The 21,723-nt window shown below is 29.4% G+C and overlaps 1 protein-coding gene and 2 non-coding genes across 3 annotated transcripts; 2 read left to right on the top strand and 1 right to left on the bottom strand.

Moving 5' to 3' along the window:
• Positions 1 to 3,087: 3,087 nt before the first annotated feature.
• TRNAE-UUC (transfer RNA glutamic acid (anticodon UUC)) lies at positions 3,088 to 3,159 on the top strand. The gene has a single exon. It is a non-coding gene; the product is annotated as a tRNA-Glu (tRNA).
• A 6-nt stretch (positions 3,160 to 3,165) lies between these two features.
• TRNAQ-CUG (transfer RNA glutamine (anticodon CUG)) lies at positions 3,166 to 3,237 on the top strand. The gene has a single exon. It is a non-coding gene; the product is annotated as a tRNA-Gln (tRNA).
• An 11,488-nt stretch (positions 3,238 to 14,725) lies between these two features.
• On the bottom strand, positions 14,726 to 15,535 carry LOC107447277 (retrovirus-related Pol polyprotein from type-1 retrotransposable element R1). Its single transcript, XM_016062151.4, has one exon. The coding sequence runs from the start codon at positions 15,533 to 15,535 to the stop codon at positions 14,726 to 14,728; it is 810 nt and encodes a 269-aa protein (XP_015917637.4).
• Positions 15,536 to 21,723: the final 6,188 nt, after the last annotated feature.

Genomic DNA, 21,723 nt, shown 5'->3' with positions numbered 1-21,723 from the left:
CTAAAATAATCAGCATATTTTATTCATTATGTGGTGCCCTAACACAAACATTAAGAAAAATATATTAGCATGAAGCTCTTTTTTCGTCAAACTTTATTTGCAAGATGCAATTTTATTTGTTGCGCACTGTTGTAGGGTGAGCAAGATTCTGTGCAGATGCATGGTTCAGAGCAGTATTGACCATATGAAGTTTTTACGGTCCTAGGAAAAACCATGTTTTCGTATAGTTTTTTCACTCTATAAAAAAGTAAGATTTCCCATAGTTTTTGTTGTTTTGTAAAACAAATCATTTTCTTATGGTTTTTACCATCTTCAGAACAAAGTCTTATTGTTTATGCCACTTTTGTGAACATCTCCTTGTATGTATCATTGGACACTATAACTTTATTGCAACTGCACAATATACACAGAAACACTCAAATAGCAGAAAAGCTTTAATAAACAGAATTTTTTTAAAAAAAAACTAAATATAAAAAAATTTTCGATGAAAATTTCAAAAAATGAGCGATATGAAAAATATATTATTTTTCCTTTGAAAAACAGCGACCAATGGCAAAAAAGGGATACATTTTTTATTTATTAAATTTTTTATTATTTTTTTAACATCTCTTTCGATATTTTAGCTAGAATAGAGTGTTCTATATATCACTCTTTTGGAGAAACAATGACGTAACTTGATTTTGCAGTTACGTCATTGTTTCACCAAATGAGCGATGTATGCATATTGAAATAAAAGAAAAAGCTATGTACTAGAAAGAAAAAGAAATGGAGTAAATATATTTATCTAAAAGAACCCTAAGAAATCACCATAGTATCATTAACGGCAATGATTCTTAATTAATGTCAGTAATATGTTAATTGATATAAGAAAAACTTAAGTACTAAAAAGCAAAAATATGGAGAAACTATACTTATTCATTTTGGGAAGCCGTAAAAACCACGATATTATTATTGACACTAATGCTTAATTAATATTGATAATATTAATGAATTGAAATAAAATAAAACAAGCGTAGTGCTAAAAAGCGAAGAAAAAAGGTTAATGGGAAATCTGTTTATGGGAAATCTTTATTTAATTACGCAAAAAAATTTAATTCAAAATTATAATTAATTTAACTATTATTTAAGAAGCTTATTGAGTGTATTTTTTTGATTTAAGTAAAAAATATTTAGAAAATCATATTCAACAAAGCATTAGCATGAGTTATATTATTGATCATACGAATTTATTATATGCAAAGAATTAAGCAAACTAAGAAAACTCTAAAAAATACGCCTTACAAATGTACATTAGTAAATGGGACACCTAAAAAATGTTTATTTTTATGTTTTACTAAAGTAATGTATTTAAGAAATTTCGTACTTTCGTTGGAACATATTTCGTTAGAACATCAGCATTAATGTTGGCCTGTTGGTTTAAAACCAATAAAATCTGACTTGGATCACCACAAAATAATAACCAGTGATCAGCAACCTATAATCGTAAATCAAGTTTGAAGGGATTGGTAAAAACAGATTTGGTTTGATGTTTTGGTCTAGAGCAGGGGTTGCCAAACTTTTTTGATCATCGACCCCTACATAATTTTTCGAAATCTCCATCGACCCCCATAAAAGTAATTTTCTGTTAATTAAAATAAAACTCTATTAGATACTGTGTTTGAACATTTATTTTATGATTTTGAACATTTATTAAAGTAATAGTACATAGTGCAACAATAGTTATTAGAAAAATATATTAATGTTGAAATATAAATACCTTAATATTTATGAAATAATAAGTAATTATAAGTTAGTAAAGCAACTACGGATTTATTGCTTCTTAATCAATGACATGGGTGTGCCTGGTGTTTTTTTTTCTTTTTGGAAGGTTTGTTATATTGGGTTCAAAATTGGTCAATTTTAATCTTAAATCCCCTCGAAACTCAACATTTAATTTATTTCTGTTCTTAATTAAGATTGAATTTACGTGACTGAAACCGGCTTCAACCTTATAGGAACTTGGAAATGCTATCATAAAAGGTTGAGCTATTTCGTAAAGTCTTACATATTTTTGCATTATATTTATATTTGTCCAAAATTTGCTTAGTGTTAAATTTTTAAAAAGCATCTTTGCTTCAAATCCCTATAATAATTCAGCAAGCTCATCTTGCAGGTTGATGTCCACGTTTTCAATTTGAGCAGAAAATGGCACAATAATCCAATCAGGGATGTCAATGTATTCCAAATCAACAAAACGCAGTTTAAAATCGTCGCTCAATTTTTGAAGATTACCTGTATATATTTCCAAGTCTTCTTTTATTTCTAATTGTCACATATCTGAAAAATACTGATAATCCATCGACCAATCGACCCTTCCGGTTCGGATCGACCCCCATTCGACCCCTGACTCAGATCGACCCCCGCTTATGTTAAATAGACCCCTGGGGGTCTATATAGACCACTTTGGCGACCTCTGGTCTAGAGGTATCTGTCACGATATCTTAAAATATATCTTTTTCATCATAATTTTGAACATAACATTTTTGATTTATACAAAACAAGATAAATTGGAATTTTTTAATTAGTTTACAAGTCAAAAATGTATAGCTCCCTTTGTTTAAGAACTTCGTTAAGGGGTTTAACATTTATTACTCAAACAAACAAACAAACTAAGGTAGACAACGTTAAAGAGCACAAAAAAATTACTCATTTGTTATAAAACTAATTTTGTTTTATAAAATTGTAAGTAAATTTGCATAAAAATCTTTTGTTCAGTTTTTTGATTTTGAATAACATCAAAAGAAATAATACTCAATATTTCATATTTAAAGGAATATCTAATAACATGCAATCTGTTGAAACACCTCATTCTTAAGATTAACTTGGCGCTAAAAATCTATAAAACAATGAACAGTTCAATAAACGATTCAAAAAAATAAATGGATCTCTAATAACATGGTTTATAAATAATTTATCCATGGTTTATAAATAATTTATTTAATTCGTATGCTATACAACTTAGTTTATCACCATGAACAATTAATTCAATAATAAATTTTTAAAAAAATACCTGAATAGTAATAAAATATTTTTACACTATCTGACCGATCCCATGTGGTCTAGTGGTTAGGATTCCTGGCTTTCACCCAGGCGGCCCGGGTTCGATTCCCGGCATGGGAAGATGAGGGTTCCATGGTGTAATGGTTAGCACTCTGGACTCTGAATCCAGCGATCCGAGTTCAAATCTCGGTGGAACCTTCACTTTTACTTTTGATTGCTTAGATTATTTAAATTCCCAAAGCAAAAATTTCGCGGAATAATATGTTAAAATTTGTCAGTTTGTTTTTTACTCCTGAAATCTAATCCATAGAGCACTTAACATATTTAGATAAATGAATTTCTTATAAGAAGTTACAGTAGTCCGCTAAAGTTTAAGTGGTTTTCAAATAATAAAAGAGTAGAATTTTTCTCACATCATTACAGAGAGTGAAGTAAGAGTAAATTAGAGAAATTACTAATGCTGTATAATTTTGATGGCTAATGCGTAGTGTTGTTTAAGATAATTTTAATTCTAATTTATAATACCAAGAAGCAAATATTAAGTTTACATTTTGTTACTTTATAAATACTTTTTACGAGACGGTGAAGGCCATGTAAATTAATTAATACCTATATTTTGTTTTATTCTAATTTATTTAATTTTTCTGTCATTATTATTTCAGAAAAAATATAATCTGCATAATTCAAGTTGAAAACATTTTAAAACATAAAAGCTTTCATTTTAAATAAAATTTATTAATAAATTTTTTTAAAGACATAAAAAGCGAAAAAAAAAAAAAAAAAAAAAAAAAACTTTGAGTGTTAAATTTTCTAACTGTAACTATAAATTGAATAGTTTTATGGTTTTAGTTTTGAATGAATAAAAAGAAAATTTGAGAAACATAAGAGAACAGGGGGGGGGGGGGAGTAAAACGTAATAATACATTTACCACAAAATGTTACAACTATTCCCTCCCCCCCATTTTGATATGTTTCAAAAATAATTAATGTCTCATACATGTGCACTATTACTTTAGATTAAAACAGATTTCTTTATCGTCAATAAACATAGAAAACCAAAACTTCTTAAAACTTAATTAAATAATTTAATTTTCACAATAAAATTGCAGTTATATAGCATTTCTTTTAGTTTGACAATAAAATTACTGTTATTTAGCATTTCTTTTAGTTTTACAATAAAATTGCAGTTATATAAAATAGCATATTAGCTTTACTAGATGGCAGCACAAATACAATGTTTAACTTACCAAGAAAAACACTTTAGCTATAAAGTTTGAGCACCATCTAGTGGACAAAATATGAAAAAAAATTTACGCCTTTAATTTCTTCCATAGCCTTGAAAGATTTCTATAGTAGAGCGTCGATTATCCGAACCCTTATTATCCGAACGTCCAATTATCCGAACTATGTCTGAATTCGTTTTTTTTTTTTTTTAAAGTTTAGAATACTTTTTAACTTATCGACAATTTTTCTAAATTTGGAATAATAAATAATATCCACTACATTTGATGACCATATTTAATTTGCAACCTTTTTAGCAGTTTTCATATAGTAGCCATACATACATGTATTGTTATACAGTTAAACCTACATACCCCTTTAGCCCTCTTCAACAGAAAATTATTTTCCAAGAATGCGAACTTCATTTTGACAGTCTGGAACAGGGGTTTCCAACTTGCAAGCCGCAATTAAAATCACCAGTCAAATGGCGGGCCACAACTTTATCGAAATTTTTATAGGACTCTTTTATGTTTGAAAGAGCATTAAATATTACTGTCAGATTTTTATCAATTTTTTTTTATATTCAAAAACAAAATAACAAGCATTACAAATACTTGTTACGTATCATTTTGAATCTTCTCTTAATCAGAAGCTTAGTGGCAAGATTTTTTTCTTTTAAATTTAATTCCGTGATAAATTTACATTTTTTCTACTTATTAGGAATTATCAACAAGAAAAGTTCTCGAGCATACGAAAAAAAATTTTTTTTTTCTTTTTCGCTCATGTGATATTCAATTTAAAAGAAAACATGAACTCTCTTTTGTGCGTTTTAAAATTAGAAATGTAAGTAATTTCGTCCAAAATAAGTGGTTTCAAAAAGTTAAATTGGATAATTTCTTCTAGAAAATTTCTGATACGCACATGCTAAATTATATTCACAAAATACAAAAAAAAAAACGAAATAAAAAAGAGCAACATACACTATTATTTTTGCATTTGAATAAATATTTTCTTCGATGCAAGACCTGAGAAATAAATTTTTTTGCACCGTTGGTATGTTAAATTTCACAGAAACAAAGAAATTAGGTTTTTATAAACGAACGAAAAGTATTTTAAATCCACATAGATATTGTTCAAAAATTGTCCGCAAAAACACGACAACTAATATATTTTAGTACGCGGGCCACAAAAAAGCTTCGCCGGCCGCCAGTTGAAAACCACTGGTCTAGAACGTCAAAATGATGTTGATCCAGTTCAGTTGATTTATTTAAAAAGAATAAGGGAATTGGCTGCTAAAAAAAGAGTATCTTCTTTGAAACAAAGGTCTTTGCTGGATTTCTTTTGCAATGGAAAATAAAGAAAAATGTGGTAAAATCAGTAATTAACAAAAAAATTTATAAAAAGCTGAAATATGATTAAAAAATTCAAAATGAAAAAAAGTAAATAAGTAAATAAAAAATATTTAAAAATAAAAAATAAAAAAATACTTTTAAACATGCCAGAGCTATTTTAGATAGTACTGCCAGTCCTAAGCCTGGAAAGAGTGAGAAGGGTAGTTAGTGCATAAATAATAATCGTTTAAACTAGATTTTAAACAACTTTCCAATTATCCGAAATTTTCATTATCCGATCCACGTTCGGTCCCGAGCAGTTCGGATAATCGGCGCTCTACTACAGTAGTTTAAGGGTTTAAATCCCCTTTCAAAAAATTTTGGAAGCTAGATCTCATTATTTTGGCGTAAAATATTAATTTTATTTTCCAAAAATGTAAATTTTTAACATAAAAAATTATTTTGTGATTAAGAAGAAAAAAAAATAAATAAATAAACGTACTGCATATAAAAAAGCTTACAAAAATTATAATTGCTACGCGACTCCTTTCTGCTTTCATCTTTCAAAAAAGCAATAAAAGCCCTTGACAGATAAAAATAGTTTTGAATAACAGCCCTGACCTGACACAGTACTTCCATTTTACAATAAAGGAAAATGTTCTTCGCTTCTTTAAAATGTCTCGGTACTCTTAAACTTCCATCTCTTTGAAATATCGGATTTAGACGGAATCGGAATTTAAAGTCATAAACTGCTCCAAATTGAGGAATTATCAAAAATTTCTAGTGTTGTGATCTATTAAACTTTTCAGAACAGGAATAAGGGGGACTATTGTTGTCTTTAAATAGTAATATTTTTCAACTTTCTTAAATATTTCCGAGTAAAAAATTATATTAATGTATTTAGTTTTTTTTTCTAATAACCTATAAAATTTTGAAATTTCTTGAAAGCGATAAATTTTTGCATTATTTTTAAGACGTCGAGACATTTAACATTAATTTTTATTTTTAGTTTTAGTGATTAATTAAGTTTTAGTGATCAATTAATTTTCATTGGTAGTTTTATTGGGTGAACCGAAAATTAATGTCGTTTTTGTTATATTAAATTGTACAATATATTTAAGTCAGAATAACTATTAAATTTTATAAGTCAGAATAACTATCAAATTTATTCTAGAAAAAAAAATATTTTGTTCAGTAGTTCTACAAAATTTTATATGCAGCATATTGTGTATTAAATTAACAACATTGAGTTACATTTTTATCTCGTTTTTAAAAATATGTTTTTTGTAATCCATATTATTTTTAAATATTGATAGTACGTTAAGATTGCAAATTTTTATGCTAACTAAAGGAAAGTTTTGCGAATAAAATAATTTTTAAAAATTTTTTAGATGATAACTAAAATTTTTTTGGGAAGGGGGTGTATCAACTTATCTTTTTATGTTATTTCTCATTTTAATCTTCTTCTTAATTTATTATTCAGAACTAAACGCTCTTTCTCCCACTTAATATTTCACTGTAATATGTAATTAACATTTTAGATTTTTCCCTTTAATCAACCGGGATAAACATTTTTCTCTCGAACTATTTATTCGACAAATTTTATTTATTTTATTTTATAACCGACGTTGAACAGCTGACCCAATTTTTTTGAGTTTACTGATATCAATGTAGCCTTGTAATTTTGAACCCAATCCAGAAGAAGGGAACTCCTGAATCGAATATTGAGAGAAATTTGCCTTCGATGGAACTAACACGCATTTGCGTTACATGGCGAGGGAAGCCACGAAAACCTCCCAGGGTTAGCATGACCGCAAGGGGACTCTAACCCATGATCCATCGATCACTGAGGAATTCTACGTCAGCACTGGTGCAAGCCTGTGCGGAATTCGAATCAACCAGCCATTGACTGGATTCGAACCCGGTTCACCTCATTGAAAGGCCAACACTTCCGAGATATCACGACTCTAATAGACCAATTGTACTTACTCAGATTTCCCTTATTCCCAAAAACGGAATAAGATTAGATTATTGACCAAACTTTATTTATAAATGAAAATAATGTTTTTTGTAATCATTTGAAAAAAATCGTATTTTTAAAATTCGATTTCTGAGGAACTATTCGACGGATTTTGCTCAAATTTTGTATTTTGCAATCTAAAATTGCATTCTTTAAAATAGTGCAAAAATTGTATACCTTAGATTGTAAACTTTTTTCGACTATCATGAAATTAATCAATAAAAAATAATGAATATATACTAAAAATAAAATTTTGCATAGTATTTATCTTTGGATAAAAATATATCGTAATATATATATATATATATATATATATATATATATATATATATATATATATATATATATATATATATATATATATATATATATATATATATATATATATATATATATATATATATATATATATATATATATATACACTCTATAACAAAAAAAATCGACGCACCAAGAACGCACTAAGACGCGCAAACTCGATGCTCGATCAGGATGGAATGATGCCGACTGGGGACGCGTAGTCTTTAGCAACGAATCCCGCTTCCAACTGTATCCTGACGATCATTGAAGACGTGTTTGGAGACGCACAGGGCAGAGGGGGGATCCTGCCTTCACTATTGCACGCCACACCGGCCCTCAACAAGGCATTATGGTCTGGGGTGCCATTTCCTTTGACAGCCGGACCCCTTTGGTCGTCATTAGAGGTACTCTTACTGCACAGCGGTACGTCGACGACATCCTAAGACCTGTTTTGCAACCGTTTCTTTTTGCAGCGCCCTGGGCTGGTTTTTCAGTAGGACAATGCCATACCACATGCGGCACGTGTTGCTATGAACGGTCTGCAAGTTTGTTAAACTCTTCCTTGGCCTGGCAGATCACCAGCTCTCTCTCCCATCGAGCATGTCTGGGATATGATGGGAAGGCGATTGCATCTGGCAAGAAATGTTGATCACCTCGTTCGACAATTGGATCGAATTTGGCAGTAAATACCGTAAGAGACCATCCGGGAGCTTTATCGGTCTATGCCACGCCGTGTGGCAGCTTGTGTCCAGGCTAGAGGAGGGTCAACACCTTATTGAACTTTTTACTGTAACTCTGTAATAAATTATTCAATTGTTTTGAAGTTTTAATAATTTACTATTCTGTACATTGTCTTCCTATCCACCAATTTTCGTTTCAATCGGACAACTCCTTCTTGGTGCATCGATTTTTTTTGTTATAGAGTATATATATATATATGTAATACAAAAATTAAATACTTTTGCATTAATAAAAGCATTAAAGCTTCATTCCTTTTCATAAAATATCTTTAGTAAAGGATAAGGGTAGAAGTTCTATTTTGGGACTTCAAGGCTAAAAACATGCCAATGAATAATAATTAGATTTATACTTCAAAAGAGAAGTTATTTTAAGATCTTTCACTTCCATATAAGGAAAGATTAAACGATTTGCTATGAGTAATAAATAAATTGATGAGGCGTAAGAATACAGAAAAAGGCATATGACTGGGCCTCTTTACAACTAAAAATCATCCTATAAAATGCAGGAGCAAGGTTTTAGTGTGACTTTTTGGTGTATAATGTTTACCAACTAAACTCCGTCGGATCTGACTGGAACTTTGTCCCCCCCCCCTCTCCAGCCGGGAGAGCGGGGATGTGACTTCGGCTTCACGATTTATTTAGTAAATAAAATCTTGTGCACAATATGTTCTCATTATTCCTGCTTTCTTGACAAATAAATCCACCAAAATATAGGGGTTGTTGCCCTTATATTAGATATATATATATATATATATATAAGTTCAAAGCGAAGAATAAAACAAAGAAAAATTATAGACAAATGAAAAAAAGGGGGTGGGAAATAATAAGTAAAAAAAAAAAAAAAAAAAAAAAGTGAAATGTTAATTAAAAAACCGGAAAAAAAGCCGGGAAAAAAAAAAGATATAATCTTTTCTTCAGCCCACACGATTATATCCGCAAAACAGAGTGCTTTCTGATATTGTATCAATAAAGCCAAAGCAATATATATTAATACAATAGTGTGAGGAGCACTCAAAAAAAAAATTTTTTATTATAAAATAACTACATAAAAATAGATCATAAAAAGTAAATATAACATGAAAAAACAGATAATAAAATAAAATAAAAAGAAAAAATAAAATAAAATAAAAAGAAAAAATAAAATAAAAATAAAAAACATTAAAAAGGGGGGACTATAAAGCGAGTAGCAAAATCATAACAACTTACATGGACAGTTATTTTTCAAGAATGATTTAAAAATGTTTTCGCAGAAAGATTGCCAGATTACAAAATATGAAAACAAAAGATGAAAACAAAAGCGCAAATTGAGTGTAACAAAAGGGTTCTAAAGTGTCGTTCTTACTGCACTGCTGAAGTGATTTGTTATTCTGAGTTTTGATTTGTTAGTTACCAAGGATGGGCCCGAAATGGATGTGCACAAGGTAATATTATACTGGATAATTTTAAAAATTGATCATAAATAATTTTAGAAGATAGATGTTTATTTAAGAAAAAATATAAAATAGAAAAGAGAAACATAAATTGCAATTGTTTTTCTTAACTTTCTTAGTGTTTTCTTGTATTTATTTATTTATTATATATATATATATATATATATATATATATATATATATATATATATATATATATATAACAACATTTTATTTAAAAAAAAAAAAAAGAAAAAAAAATGAGTTGTTAATAAAAAAACCGGAAAAAAAGCCGGAAAAAAAAGATATAATCTTTTCTTCAGCCCACACGATTATATCCGCAAAACAGAGTGCTTTCTGATATTGTATCAATAAAGCCAAAGCAAAATTTATTAATACAATAGTGTGAGGAGCACTCAAAAAATTTTTTTTTATAAAATAACTACATAAAAAAATATCATAAAAAGTAAAAATAACATGTAAAAACAGATCATAAAATAAAAAGAAAAAACATTAAAAAGGGGGGACTATAAAGCGAGTAGCAAAATCATAACAACTTACATGGACTGTTATTTTTCAAGAATGATTTAAATATGTTTTCGCAGAGAGATTGCCAGATTACAAAATATGAAAACAAAAGATGAAAACAAAAGCTCAAATTGAGTGTAACAAGAGGGTTTTAAAGTGTCGTTCTTACTGCACTACTGAAGTGATTTGTTATTCTGGGTTTTGATTTGTTAGTTACCAAGGATGGGCCCGAAATGGATGTGCGCAAGGTAATATTATACTGGATAATTTTAAAAATTGATCATAAATAGTTTTAGAAGATAGATGTTTATTTAAGAAAAAATATAAAATAGAAAAGAGAAACATAAATTGCCTGCTTTGCTAATAATTTTAGCCGCGGATTTGCACAATATGGATTAGCACATAGAAAAATTATTTAAATTATCAAAGAAAAAATTTTAATAGATAATTTGAACACGGATTTGCCCGAAATGGATTTGCACATGGAAAAATTAACAAAGAAAAATTTTTTTAGCAGATAATTTTAACCACGGATTTGCCCGAAATGGATTTGCACATGGAAAATTATATAAATTAATAAAGAAATTTTGAGCAAACAATTTTATCCACGGATTTGCCCGAAATGGAATTGCACATGGAAAAACTGTATAGATTTACCAAAGGAATTTTTAGTAAATAATTCTAACCACGGATTTGCACGAAATGGATTTGCACATGGAAAGATTAACAAAGAAAAAAAAATTTTAGTACATAATTTTAGCCACGGATTTGCCCGAAATGGATTTGCACATGGAAAATTGTATAAATTAATAAAGAAATTTATAGCAAACAATTTTATCCACGGATTTGCCCGAAATGGATTTGCACATGGAAAAACTGTATAGATTAACAAAGGAAATTATTTAGTAAAGGAATTTTTGGTAAATAATTCTAACCACGGATTTGCCCGAAATGGATTTGCACATGGAAAAATTATATAAATTAACAAAGAAATTATTTAGTAAATAATTTTGGCAATGAATTTTGGCCTGAAATGGATTTGCACATGGAAAAATCATAAAAATTAACAAAAAAAAAAAATGTTTAGAAAATATATCCACCAAAATATACGATTAATTCAATGATTTTATATAAAATTTTATTACATTAGTTGGGTATCCATTGTTTTTTATCAGATTTTGAAAGAGTTTATCGATTTGTTTTTTGGATAAATAAATATTACTACATATTCTTTTAATTCTGTTCATTTCATTAAAAGTGGTATTTAAATAGATGCTCCTAGAAACATTAGAATTCCAAGTAACTAGTTTATTAATATTAAAATTAAAATCATTTCTTTTATCGTATAAATCAACAAAGCAGATATTTTCAACTTTCATAATACCCAAATCCAAAAAATTGAAGTTAATATTATCATCATGATTACGAAGTAAGATTAATTCCTCAGGGTATATATCACTCAATAAAACAGTAAAATCTTGGAAATTAAAGATAATTAAGTCATCAATATATCTAAAAACAAATTTAATACTCAGAGTATAATTTTTTTCATAATAATGCAAAAATAAGTTAGCTAAGAGAGATGAATAATTAGATCCCTGTGGTATTCCATTAATTTGAAGAAAGATATCCCTTCCATTGTAAAGATAATTACTAAAAAGACAAAAATTGATCCTAAAAATTGAGACAAAAATTACTAAGTTCAAAATTTTTACTATTTTTTAATTCCGTATTTAAAAGTTCAGCATAGAATTTTTTACAGAATATAGCATAATTATTGTTAGCTTTGTCTATGGGAGTAATTACAAAATTTTTTTGAAGTTGCTTAATTGATTGAACAATATTAGAAAAATTTGTTGAATTGTTATTCTCATTTAAATTATCCTTATTATTGAAAATAAAGTTTTTAAAGTAATAATAAACTCCCCATTTCCATTCTGTTAGCATACCTAAAGGTAAAGAGAATCTATTTGATATCTTTAAGCAAAAACTATTGAGATCATTAAGAAAGTATTTTAGAATCCTATTGATTGATATATGGTAAATGGGTCTAAATTTTGTGCCTTTTATCATTAAATTCCTAAGTTCCAAGTTTTCTATAATATTTAAATTACCAGTGATAATATGTTTATGATGTTTATCAACAAAATCAAAATATTTATCCTCCTCACAGTGACATTCATAATCGGATATATTAATACTCCCTAAATTTTTGCTATTTTATAGTTAAAAATGGTTCTACCAAGAGATTTGTTATATTTAAAACTTTTAATTATGTTAAAATCTTTTAATGGAACTAAAGCTTTAAAATTTTCAAAAATGTTGTGAAATTTGATCTTATCGAAAATAGGATTTTGAAGTTAATAACGAAATATAAATTATCTAAACTTTTCTTATTATTAGGCAAAATTTTGCTCATTTTGGCTTTTATAAGATCGAAACAAAGAATTTTGAAATGTAAATTAATGAAAGAAAAGTTAATAATAAGATCGTAGAACTTATATGTTTCATAATTCTTAAGGGAGAAGACAAAATCTTTAATAGGTTTAATACTATATTGTTTATTAAAGTCTTTTTCCATATTAGAAAGAAATTTTATATTTAATTTGTCACTATTAAGAGAGTTTCTATTACTTCTTGAACCCCGTTTACCTCGATTTGTACGCTTATCTTTAATATGAAAAAGGGAATAAGTTGATGAGTTATTATAGTTAATCTGTGTATGTTGGAAGGTGTCGTTTAGCCATACGGCAGAATTGTTTTGTATAGAAGCATGTAGTAATTTTCTTTCTGTAGTCTTAAATCTAAATCCTCTATAATATCTAAGATATTAATTTTGACTCTGTTAAATTTATGTACTCTAAAATGATTCAATTCCAGGTTATTGATAGTCTTATTACTGTTAATATCAGAACGGTGTTGATTAATTCGAATGTTAAGTGAGTTACTAGTTTGTCCAACATATTTCATATTACAGAAACCACAGGTTAACATATGTTTATTCATAACTCGACCTGCCCTATTTAAGGGCATACGAGTGTAGATTCATAAAACATATATTATACACACATAAAACATCAGAAATTATATAAAATCACAGAAACTTGAAATCACAGATGTCAGTGGCAACAGCCCGACAGAAAAAAATACAGCATTACAAGTAACAACACAAAAAAAGAATAACCTCAATGACATCTGCCAAAACTGAGCCATTAAAAAAAAATAAAATAAATAAATAGATTAAAATCCAATACGATCCCTTACGCATTTAAAAAAATCAAAAGAATACAATGCAAAAAATTTAAAATCTCAAGAAGGAACGATAAAAAAGGTCCCAAAGTTAAAAAGAAACATAATAACAACATACACTAATACAAAGGACTAAGTAGTTAAAAACATGACCTATAACCGGGCCAAGACAAATAAAAAAAAGCAAAAAAAAACTATAGTTAAAAATTTAAAAACTCAAAGTCTAAAATTAGTAAATTTATAAAAATAAATAATAAAATAGTAAAACATGATACGGTTGAGACACCCAAATTAGAGGCCGTGGATTCTGAATCATTATTAGACTTCCTCTAGAATATCCTCCAATGTTTGTTTAATGATGGATTTAATTATACCCCTGCAGGTCGAGCTTGAAAAGCATTGAACTTGATCTAAATTTTGAAAATGATTTCCACGGAGTGTTCGGAATCTTGGGCAATGACAAAATCAAGTGATCAACATTTTGAAATTCACCACAATAATTGCATGCCGGGGATTTGTTAAAGAGTCTACTTTGATGGTCACCGAACACTCCATGGCCCGTTAAAAATTGGTTAAAATAAAGTTTGCCTGCAGTCTATTATGTTTTGGGTCTTTTATAAATTTATAAACCTGTCTACCTTTTTCAGAATCCCGCCAGTCTTGTTTCCATCTCTTATTTGTGTAATCTTTGACCATTGTTTTAACTTGGGCGATGGTGCTCGGGGACTCAATAGTAATACTACCGAGACTGATGGCATCCTTTGCAACTCTATCCGCCTCCTCGTTGCCATCTATTCCTATGTGGGCCTTTACCCAATTGAGTTTGATATTGTTTTGCCAGAGTTCTTTGGTTTTTTCAACCAAAGGGGACACAGGTTTTGGATTATTTTAAGCTTGCAACGAGGAGAGCGAATCGGAGTATATTGTCGCATCGGGATAATTATTTATTGCAAGCCAATTTAGGGCAGTTTTAATCGCCATCAGCTCGGCTTTATACACGCTGCTGTTATTGCTCATTCTGATGGAGGTCGCATCAATTGTTTTACCTTTATTCCTAACAACAACACCTAGTCCTGTCCTTTGTTCAGATATGTTTTTAGTATCCTCGGCAACCTCCATCCGTGAGCCATCAGTGAAAATTTCAACACCCTGATTATTTGGAATTGATCTACCAAAGGGAACGGAAACATATAAATAAGGATGAATTCTATCAGGTTTTTTCTCGATTTTAGTATATCGTAGAAGTTCTCTTATTTCAATATCGTAGTCTTCCATTCTGTACTCCCACTGTAGCCTCTTAAACCAGGTGTCGTCAATAATTTTCAGATGAATGGGTTTAACTCCCGCCAGTATCTGGAGGGCCTCGGTACTGGTGGTGGAGTAGGCCCTTGTAATGACAATAAGAGATGTACGTTGGATTGACCTAAGTCTATCATTAATCCTTGTGGTGTTACGGTACCAGACACTGGCGGCATAGAGTATGATCCGTTTCGTTGCCCGAAGGTAGATCGTTTTTAAGATATTTGGTTTGAGTCCCCAAGTTGCCCTGGCCACCCTTTTGATCAAATTATTGAATTTGCTCACTTTTTCTTTGACCTGATTTAAGTGTGCTATCCAGGTCAAACCTGGGTCAAGATAAATGCCAAGATATTTTAGCAATTGAACCTTTTTGATGGCCTGTGTATGTTGATGGCTCATCTTTATGTTGGGCAGCCTTCCTAACTTTTGGGGGGATTTTGGGAATGTAATACACTGTGTCTTACTATCACTAAAGTGAAGTTTGTTATTCTCGGCCCAAGTTGCTAATTCTGAAAGGCAAAAGGTGGCCAATGGTCAAAGCGATAGAGAATTGGGTGTCTCAACAAAAGCATCAGGTCATCGGCAAAAGCGATGACACGACAATCCCTAGGATCCACATCTTGAAATTGATTAAAATTAAGACAATCAAAAAAGTCAAAAATTGAATTGACATACACAAGCCAGAGCACTGGTCCGAGCGACGATCCCTGAGGAACTCCCACATTTATACTACGTTTAAAGATAATTTTGCCCGAGTCATCCCTATAAATGACTTCCCTATCATTTAAAAAGTCAAAAATCAACTTAACTAAGTTATCGGGTAATGCAAGTTTATTAATTGCGTTCTTTAAAATAATCCAATTTGCGTGGTTAAAAGCGTTGTCAATGTCCAGAGCCACCCCGATGCTGTGCTTCTTATCATTCTTTGCCTCTTCGACAAAAGAAACAACATAATGAATCGCATCTTCGGTTCCCCTTCCAGTCCGGAACCCAAATTGATTTGCACTAAGTAAATTATTGTTCTCTAAGTAAAATGATAGTCTCTTTGTTATCATTTTGTCTATATTTTGCCCCAGACTGGAAGAAGGGAAATTGGTCTATATGATGCCGGTTGAGTCTTATCTCTGTCTGGTTTTGGTATCAGGGCAACTCTGGCACATTTCCAAGGAGCTGGGAATATGTTTAGTTTAAGACAAATATTGAAGATGTTTAAAAGCCAGATCTTATCAATTATAAAAATTTCACTAAAAATCTCATTGGGGAGTCCATCAGGTCCCGGCGCTTTGTCACATTTAAAATCCCTAATGATTGCCTCCAATTCGGGCACCGTGAATGGCGGATCATTAAAACCCCTTTTTGTGTGATTCCCAGGGTCATATTCGGTATCAGGGAAGTGGTATGACATGATGACCCGTATTGTTTCTTCAAAGTCTGATGTTGTGTCGCCATTATCTTTCACAACTGGCCTATGGCTTTCGGCCCTCAAGTCATCACCCTTGGCTATTCTGTAAGGTGCAGAGAATGCCCCATTTTCGTTAATCTTATCCAAATACAGTTTAAGATTCGTTGTCTTGGCCTTTCTAATTGACTTTTTGTAGAGTGCCAGCTGTCTCTTAAATTTTGTCTTAAAACAGCTCGCTCTTGGTCACTGGTTGTGCCTTGATATCGTCTTCTAAGGGCTCGAACCTGCTTTCGCATCTGGCCAAGTGCCGGATTCCACCACGATGAATGTCTCCGCGTTCCAGAGCCCAATTTCAGCTTACTTGCATTACATGCCTTTAATATGTCATCCGTGGCTCCGACAATAGTGTATTCCATCAGTTCAGGTGTGTCGATTTGATCGAGGTCATATTTCTTCACAATATCCCGAAGTTTAACTCTAAGTGTTAGCCAGTCGATCCTATCAAATTTAATGTTATACTTGTTGGATTTGTGGACTGATATACTCCTATCAATCTCTGCAGTTATTAGAGCGTGATCAGAGCAAGAAATTTTGTCATGCACTTGGTAATTCGTTAGCTCATTAATATTTGTGATGATGAGATCAATAGGTTAACATATAAATAACATTTTTAATTTTACAAAAAAAATTGGAGCTAACGTTATAAGGAACAGTATGTTTTTTTGTCAATATTAGGGCAAGTTTGCATCTTTTATCATCACACGCTTTATAGGAAGGTAAAGTTTCGGGAATAGAATGCAATTCAAAAAATCGTTTGCTTTCGCTTTTGCTTTCAGAGTAGCAGGATGTCGATCCGAAGTTCCCCTCTGATTTAGGCTCTCCGTACCGGGTACAACATGAAGAATAATTTAAATATTGAACACATTTTTTACCAGGCGCTAAATTGTGATAATTGTTTAATTCCATAAAAATAGGCTCAAAGAGCAACATCCTAAACACACGTAACGTCCTAAAGACAGGAAATAAAAACGAAAACAGAAGGAGAATGAAAGAAAGTTAATAGTAGATAATATTAAGCGCTAAAGCTGCATTAAATATGATCACTATAATAATAAATAAATAAATACAAGAAAACACTAAGAAAGTTAAGAAAAACAATAAGTATCATTTATTGCGCTTAAGCTGCAAGTAAACAGCACTCATTAGATAAGTTCAAAATGAAGAATAAAACAAAGAAAAATAATAGACATATGAAAAAAAGGGGGTGGGAAATAATAAGTAAACAAATAACAAACAAGATTTTATTTAAAAAAAAAAAGAAAAAATGAATTGTTAATAAAAAAACCGGAAAAAAAGCCGGAAAAAAATATAATCTTTTCTTCACCCCACACGATTATATCCGCAAAACAGAGTGCTTTCTGATATTGTATCAATAAAGCCAAAGCAAAATTTATTAATACAATAGTGTGAGGAGCACTCAAAATTTTTTTTTTATAAAATAACTACATAAAAAAAGATCATAAAAAGTAAAAATAACATGTAAAAACAGATCATAAAATAAAAAGAAAAAACATTAAAAAGGGGGGACTATAAAGCGAGTAGCAAAATCATAACAACTTACATGGACTGTTATTTTTCAAGAATGATTTAAAAATGTTTTCGCAGAGAGATTGCCAGATTACAAAATATGAAAACAAAAGATGAAAACAAAAGCGCAAATTGAGTGTAACAAGAGGGTTTTAAAGTGTCGTTCTTACTGCACTGCTGATATATATATATATATATATATATATATATATATATATATATATATATATATATATATATATATATATATATATATATATATATATATTATATATATATATATATATATATATATATATATATATATATATATATATATATATATATATATATATATATATATATATTTATATTATATATATATATTACGGTTTTTTACGATAAATTAAAAAATATTAACTCTTGGAGCAATTTAAAATTATTGTCAAAATCACTGTTTTAAAATTTGAAAAAAATTACTTAAAAACGGCGCAATATATGAGTATTTAAAGCAGTTATTTTATACTGAGCATGCGTCAAAAAATTTAATAAACATTTTTAAAATTTTTTTTTAAATGAATCGTATTTGGCAACTAATAAAAAAAAAATTTGATTTCTATATCTTAATTTAAAAAGTTTAAAAACATTTTCTAAGTAGTTTTTGTACTTTAATTAAATGGAGCTTGAACTTTTAAAATTGAGTCCCAGAACGTGAAGATTCGAGTAGGTCAAAAAAATTTTTTTTTATTTTTAGCACTGTACAAATAACTCCTTTTACAGAAATAATTGTGTTTGAATAGTCAGGTAAGACTATAATTATAACTTGCTGATAACATATTACTTTTTCACTAAGTCATTTCTTAATCATCTATGAATCGAGGTTGCAACCATTAATTACAAGGTTGTAACCATTTAATTACAAAGAATAAAAGAAACAAATTACTTCTGTATTGTCATTGTGCATTGATAAAAATGGTGTTGGCCGTAAAATTTTAGAGTAAAGGAGGACTTCGCGATGTAAAGGAAATTTTGATGCTCAAAAGAATTTTAGTATTTTTGAACACCCTATGCCAGAAAATCAAGCAATAATCTTGCAACTTCGATCAATTATTTTGTTATTTGCAATAACTGCAGAAAAATTTCGTATGTCTAACTAAAATATTTATAAAAAGATAGACATTTTTATAAAAAGTTTATTTCTTCGTCTTACGGTTTTTTACGATAAATTTAAAAATATTAACTCTTGGAGCAATTTAAAATTATTGTCAAAATCACTGTTTTAAAATTTGAAAAAAATTACTTAAAAACGGCGCAATATATGAGTATTTAAAGCAGTTATTTTATACTGAGCATGCGTCAAAAAATTTAATAAAGATTTTTTGAAAATTTTTTTTTTCTAAATAAATCGTATTTGGCAACTAATAAAAGAAAGTCTGATTTCTATTTCTTAAAAATTTAATAAGTTTCAAACAATTTTCGAAGCAGTTTTTGTACTTTATAAAAGAAAGCTCCAATTGATAAGGAGTTTTGTGCAAATTTTATTTTTTAGTAACAACAAATAATAATACCCTCAATAATCGTCCATACACGCAAATGTGTGGTATACGGAAAGAAAACACGAGAAAGAAAACAAATTTTTGCGGTAAAAGATCCCCCCCCCCCACAATGCCAGTGTCATTTCTAATTAATTTCGTTTAATAGAACAAAATATAATTTGTGAAAAATCTTTTATCATTTTTAGCTTTCTTTTAAAAAGTTGTTGTTGTTGTTAATTTACGTCTCACTAGAGCTGCACAATGGGCTATTGGCGACGGTCTGGGAAACATCCCGGAGGATGATCCGAAGACATGCCATCACAACTTTTAAAAAGTATAAAAACTACTTCGAAAATTGTTTGAAACTTTTTAAATTTGTAAGATATTCAAACCTGACGTTTTTCATTAGTTGGCAAATACAATTCAGTGCAAAATTATGAATTTTTTAAAACTTTTTTTTAGCTCAAGTGCGATGTAAAAGAGCTACTTCAAATACTCATATCTTACGCAGTTTTCAATGTTTTCAAATTTTAATACAATAATTTTGAAAATTACATTCTTTCAAATTACTCCCAAAATAATGTTAAATTTTATTGAATATTTTTAATGTTATAGCAAAAAATCTATGGCAAAAAAATGAATTTCATATAAAAATATCTATATCTCCATAAATATTTAAGCTAGATTCACGAAATTTCCCGCAGTTATTGCACATATTTACCAAAATAATCGATGCAAGTTCATTGCTTGATTTTCTAGCACAGGGTGTTGAAGAATACTTTTTTTCTTTCGTAATTTATTGTAGGTTCCCCAAACCTCCGAAAGCTCTAAAATTTACTGCTGAGTATGAAAATTGCGTGAACTAAACTCCTCTAAAGTTACAAACATTTTTAAATCATTCTTGAAAAATTTTTCGTCCATGTAAGTTGATCTGATTTTGTTACTCGCTTTATAGCCCCTTTTTAATGTTTTTTCTTTTTATTTCATTTTATTTTCTGTTTTTACATGTTATTTTTATTTATTTTTACTTTTTGTGATCTATTTTATTTATTGTTATTTTCATTAAAAAATTTTTTGAGTGCTCCTCACACTATTGTATTAATATATTTTGCTTTGGTTTTATAGATACAATATCAGTAAGCACTCTGTTTTGCGGATATAATTGTGTGGGCTGAAGAAAAGATTATATCTTTTTTTCCGGCTTTTTTTTCCGGCTTTTTAAATAATATTTCATTCATTTTTTATATATATATATATATATAATCTGTTGTTTGTTATTTTTTACTTATTATTCCCCCCCCCCCTTTTTTTTTCATATGTCTATAATTTTTCTTTGTTTTATTCTTCATTTTGAACTTATCTAATGAGTTCTGTTTACTTGCATCTTAAGCGCAATAAATGAAACTTATTTTTTTCTTAACTTTCTTCTTGTTTTCTAATATTTATTTATGTATTATATATATATATATATCTATATATATAAAAATCTCTTGTCACAGTTTTAGTGGTTAAACTCCTCCTAAACGGCTGGATCGATTTTGATGAAATTTTATATGTATATTCAGTAGGTATGAGAATAGGTTTATAGCTAATTTTTTTTTCATTTTTTGGACAGATTTAACGTATATTTTAAATATATCTTTATTTAATCATATTCCAATCCAAACTAGACATAGAAACCTGATAAATCAAATATTCACGCACGTTGCAACAATTCACTTTAAACTCTAATACTTATGCTCGCCCTTAAAAGAAGAGCATCAAATATATTTGCAAGTATGTGAATAAAGGCAGTGATATGGCAGTATTTCGAGTTGAAAATACCAATGTGACCGCTTTTCCAGTGAATAACAACGACGAAATAACGCTCTACCAAATTGGCCGGTACATCAGCTCCAATGAAGTCCATCTTGAAAACGGTTCTTGCACTCGGCTTGCTGAAAGACGACAATCAGTGGGAATGTATGCTTGCTGAAGCGGCATTGAACTGTACTGCAAAGCAAATTCGTCTACTATTTGCTATAGTATTAACTACATGTTTCCCGGCCAGTATAGAAACGCTATGGGATAATCACAAAGATTCG

This window comes from Parasteatoda tepidariorum, chromosome 10 (assembly GCF_982258835.1).
Source record: "Parasteatoda tepidariorum strain Cologne lab strain chromosome 10, Ptep-v5.0, whole genome shotgun sequence".
NCBI lineage: Eukaryota > Metazoa > Arthropoda > Arachnida > Araneae > Theridiidae > Parasteatoda > Parasteatoda tepidariorum.
This window is presented reverse-complemented; position numbering and strand designations above follow the sequence as displayed.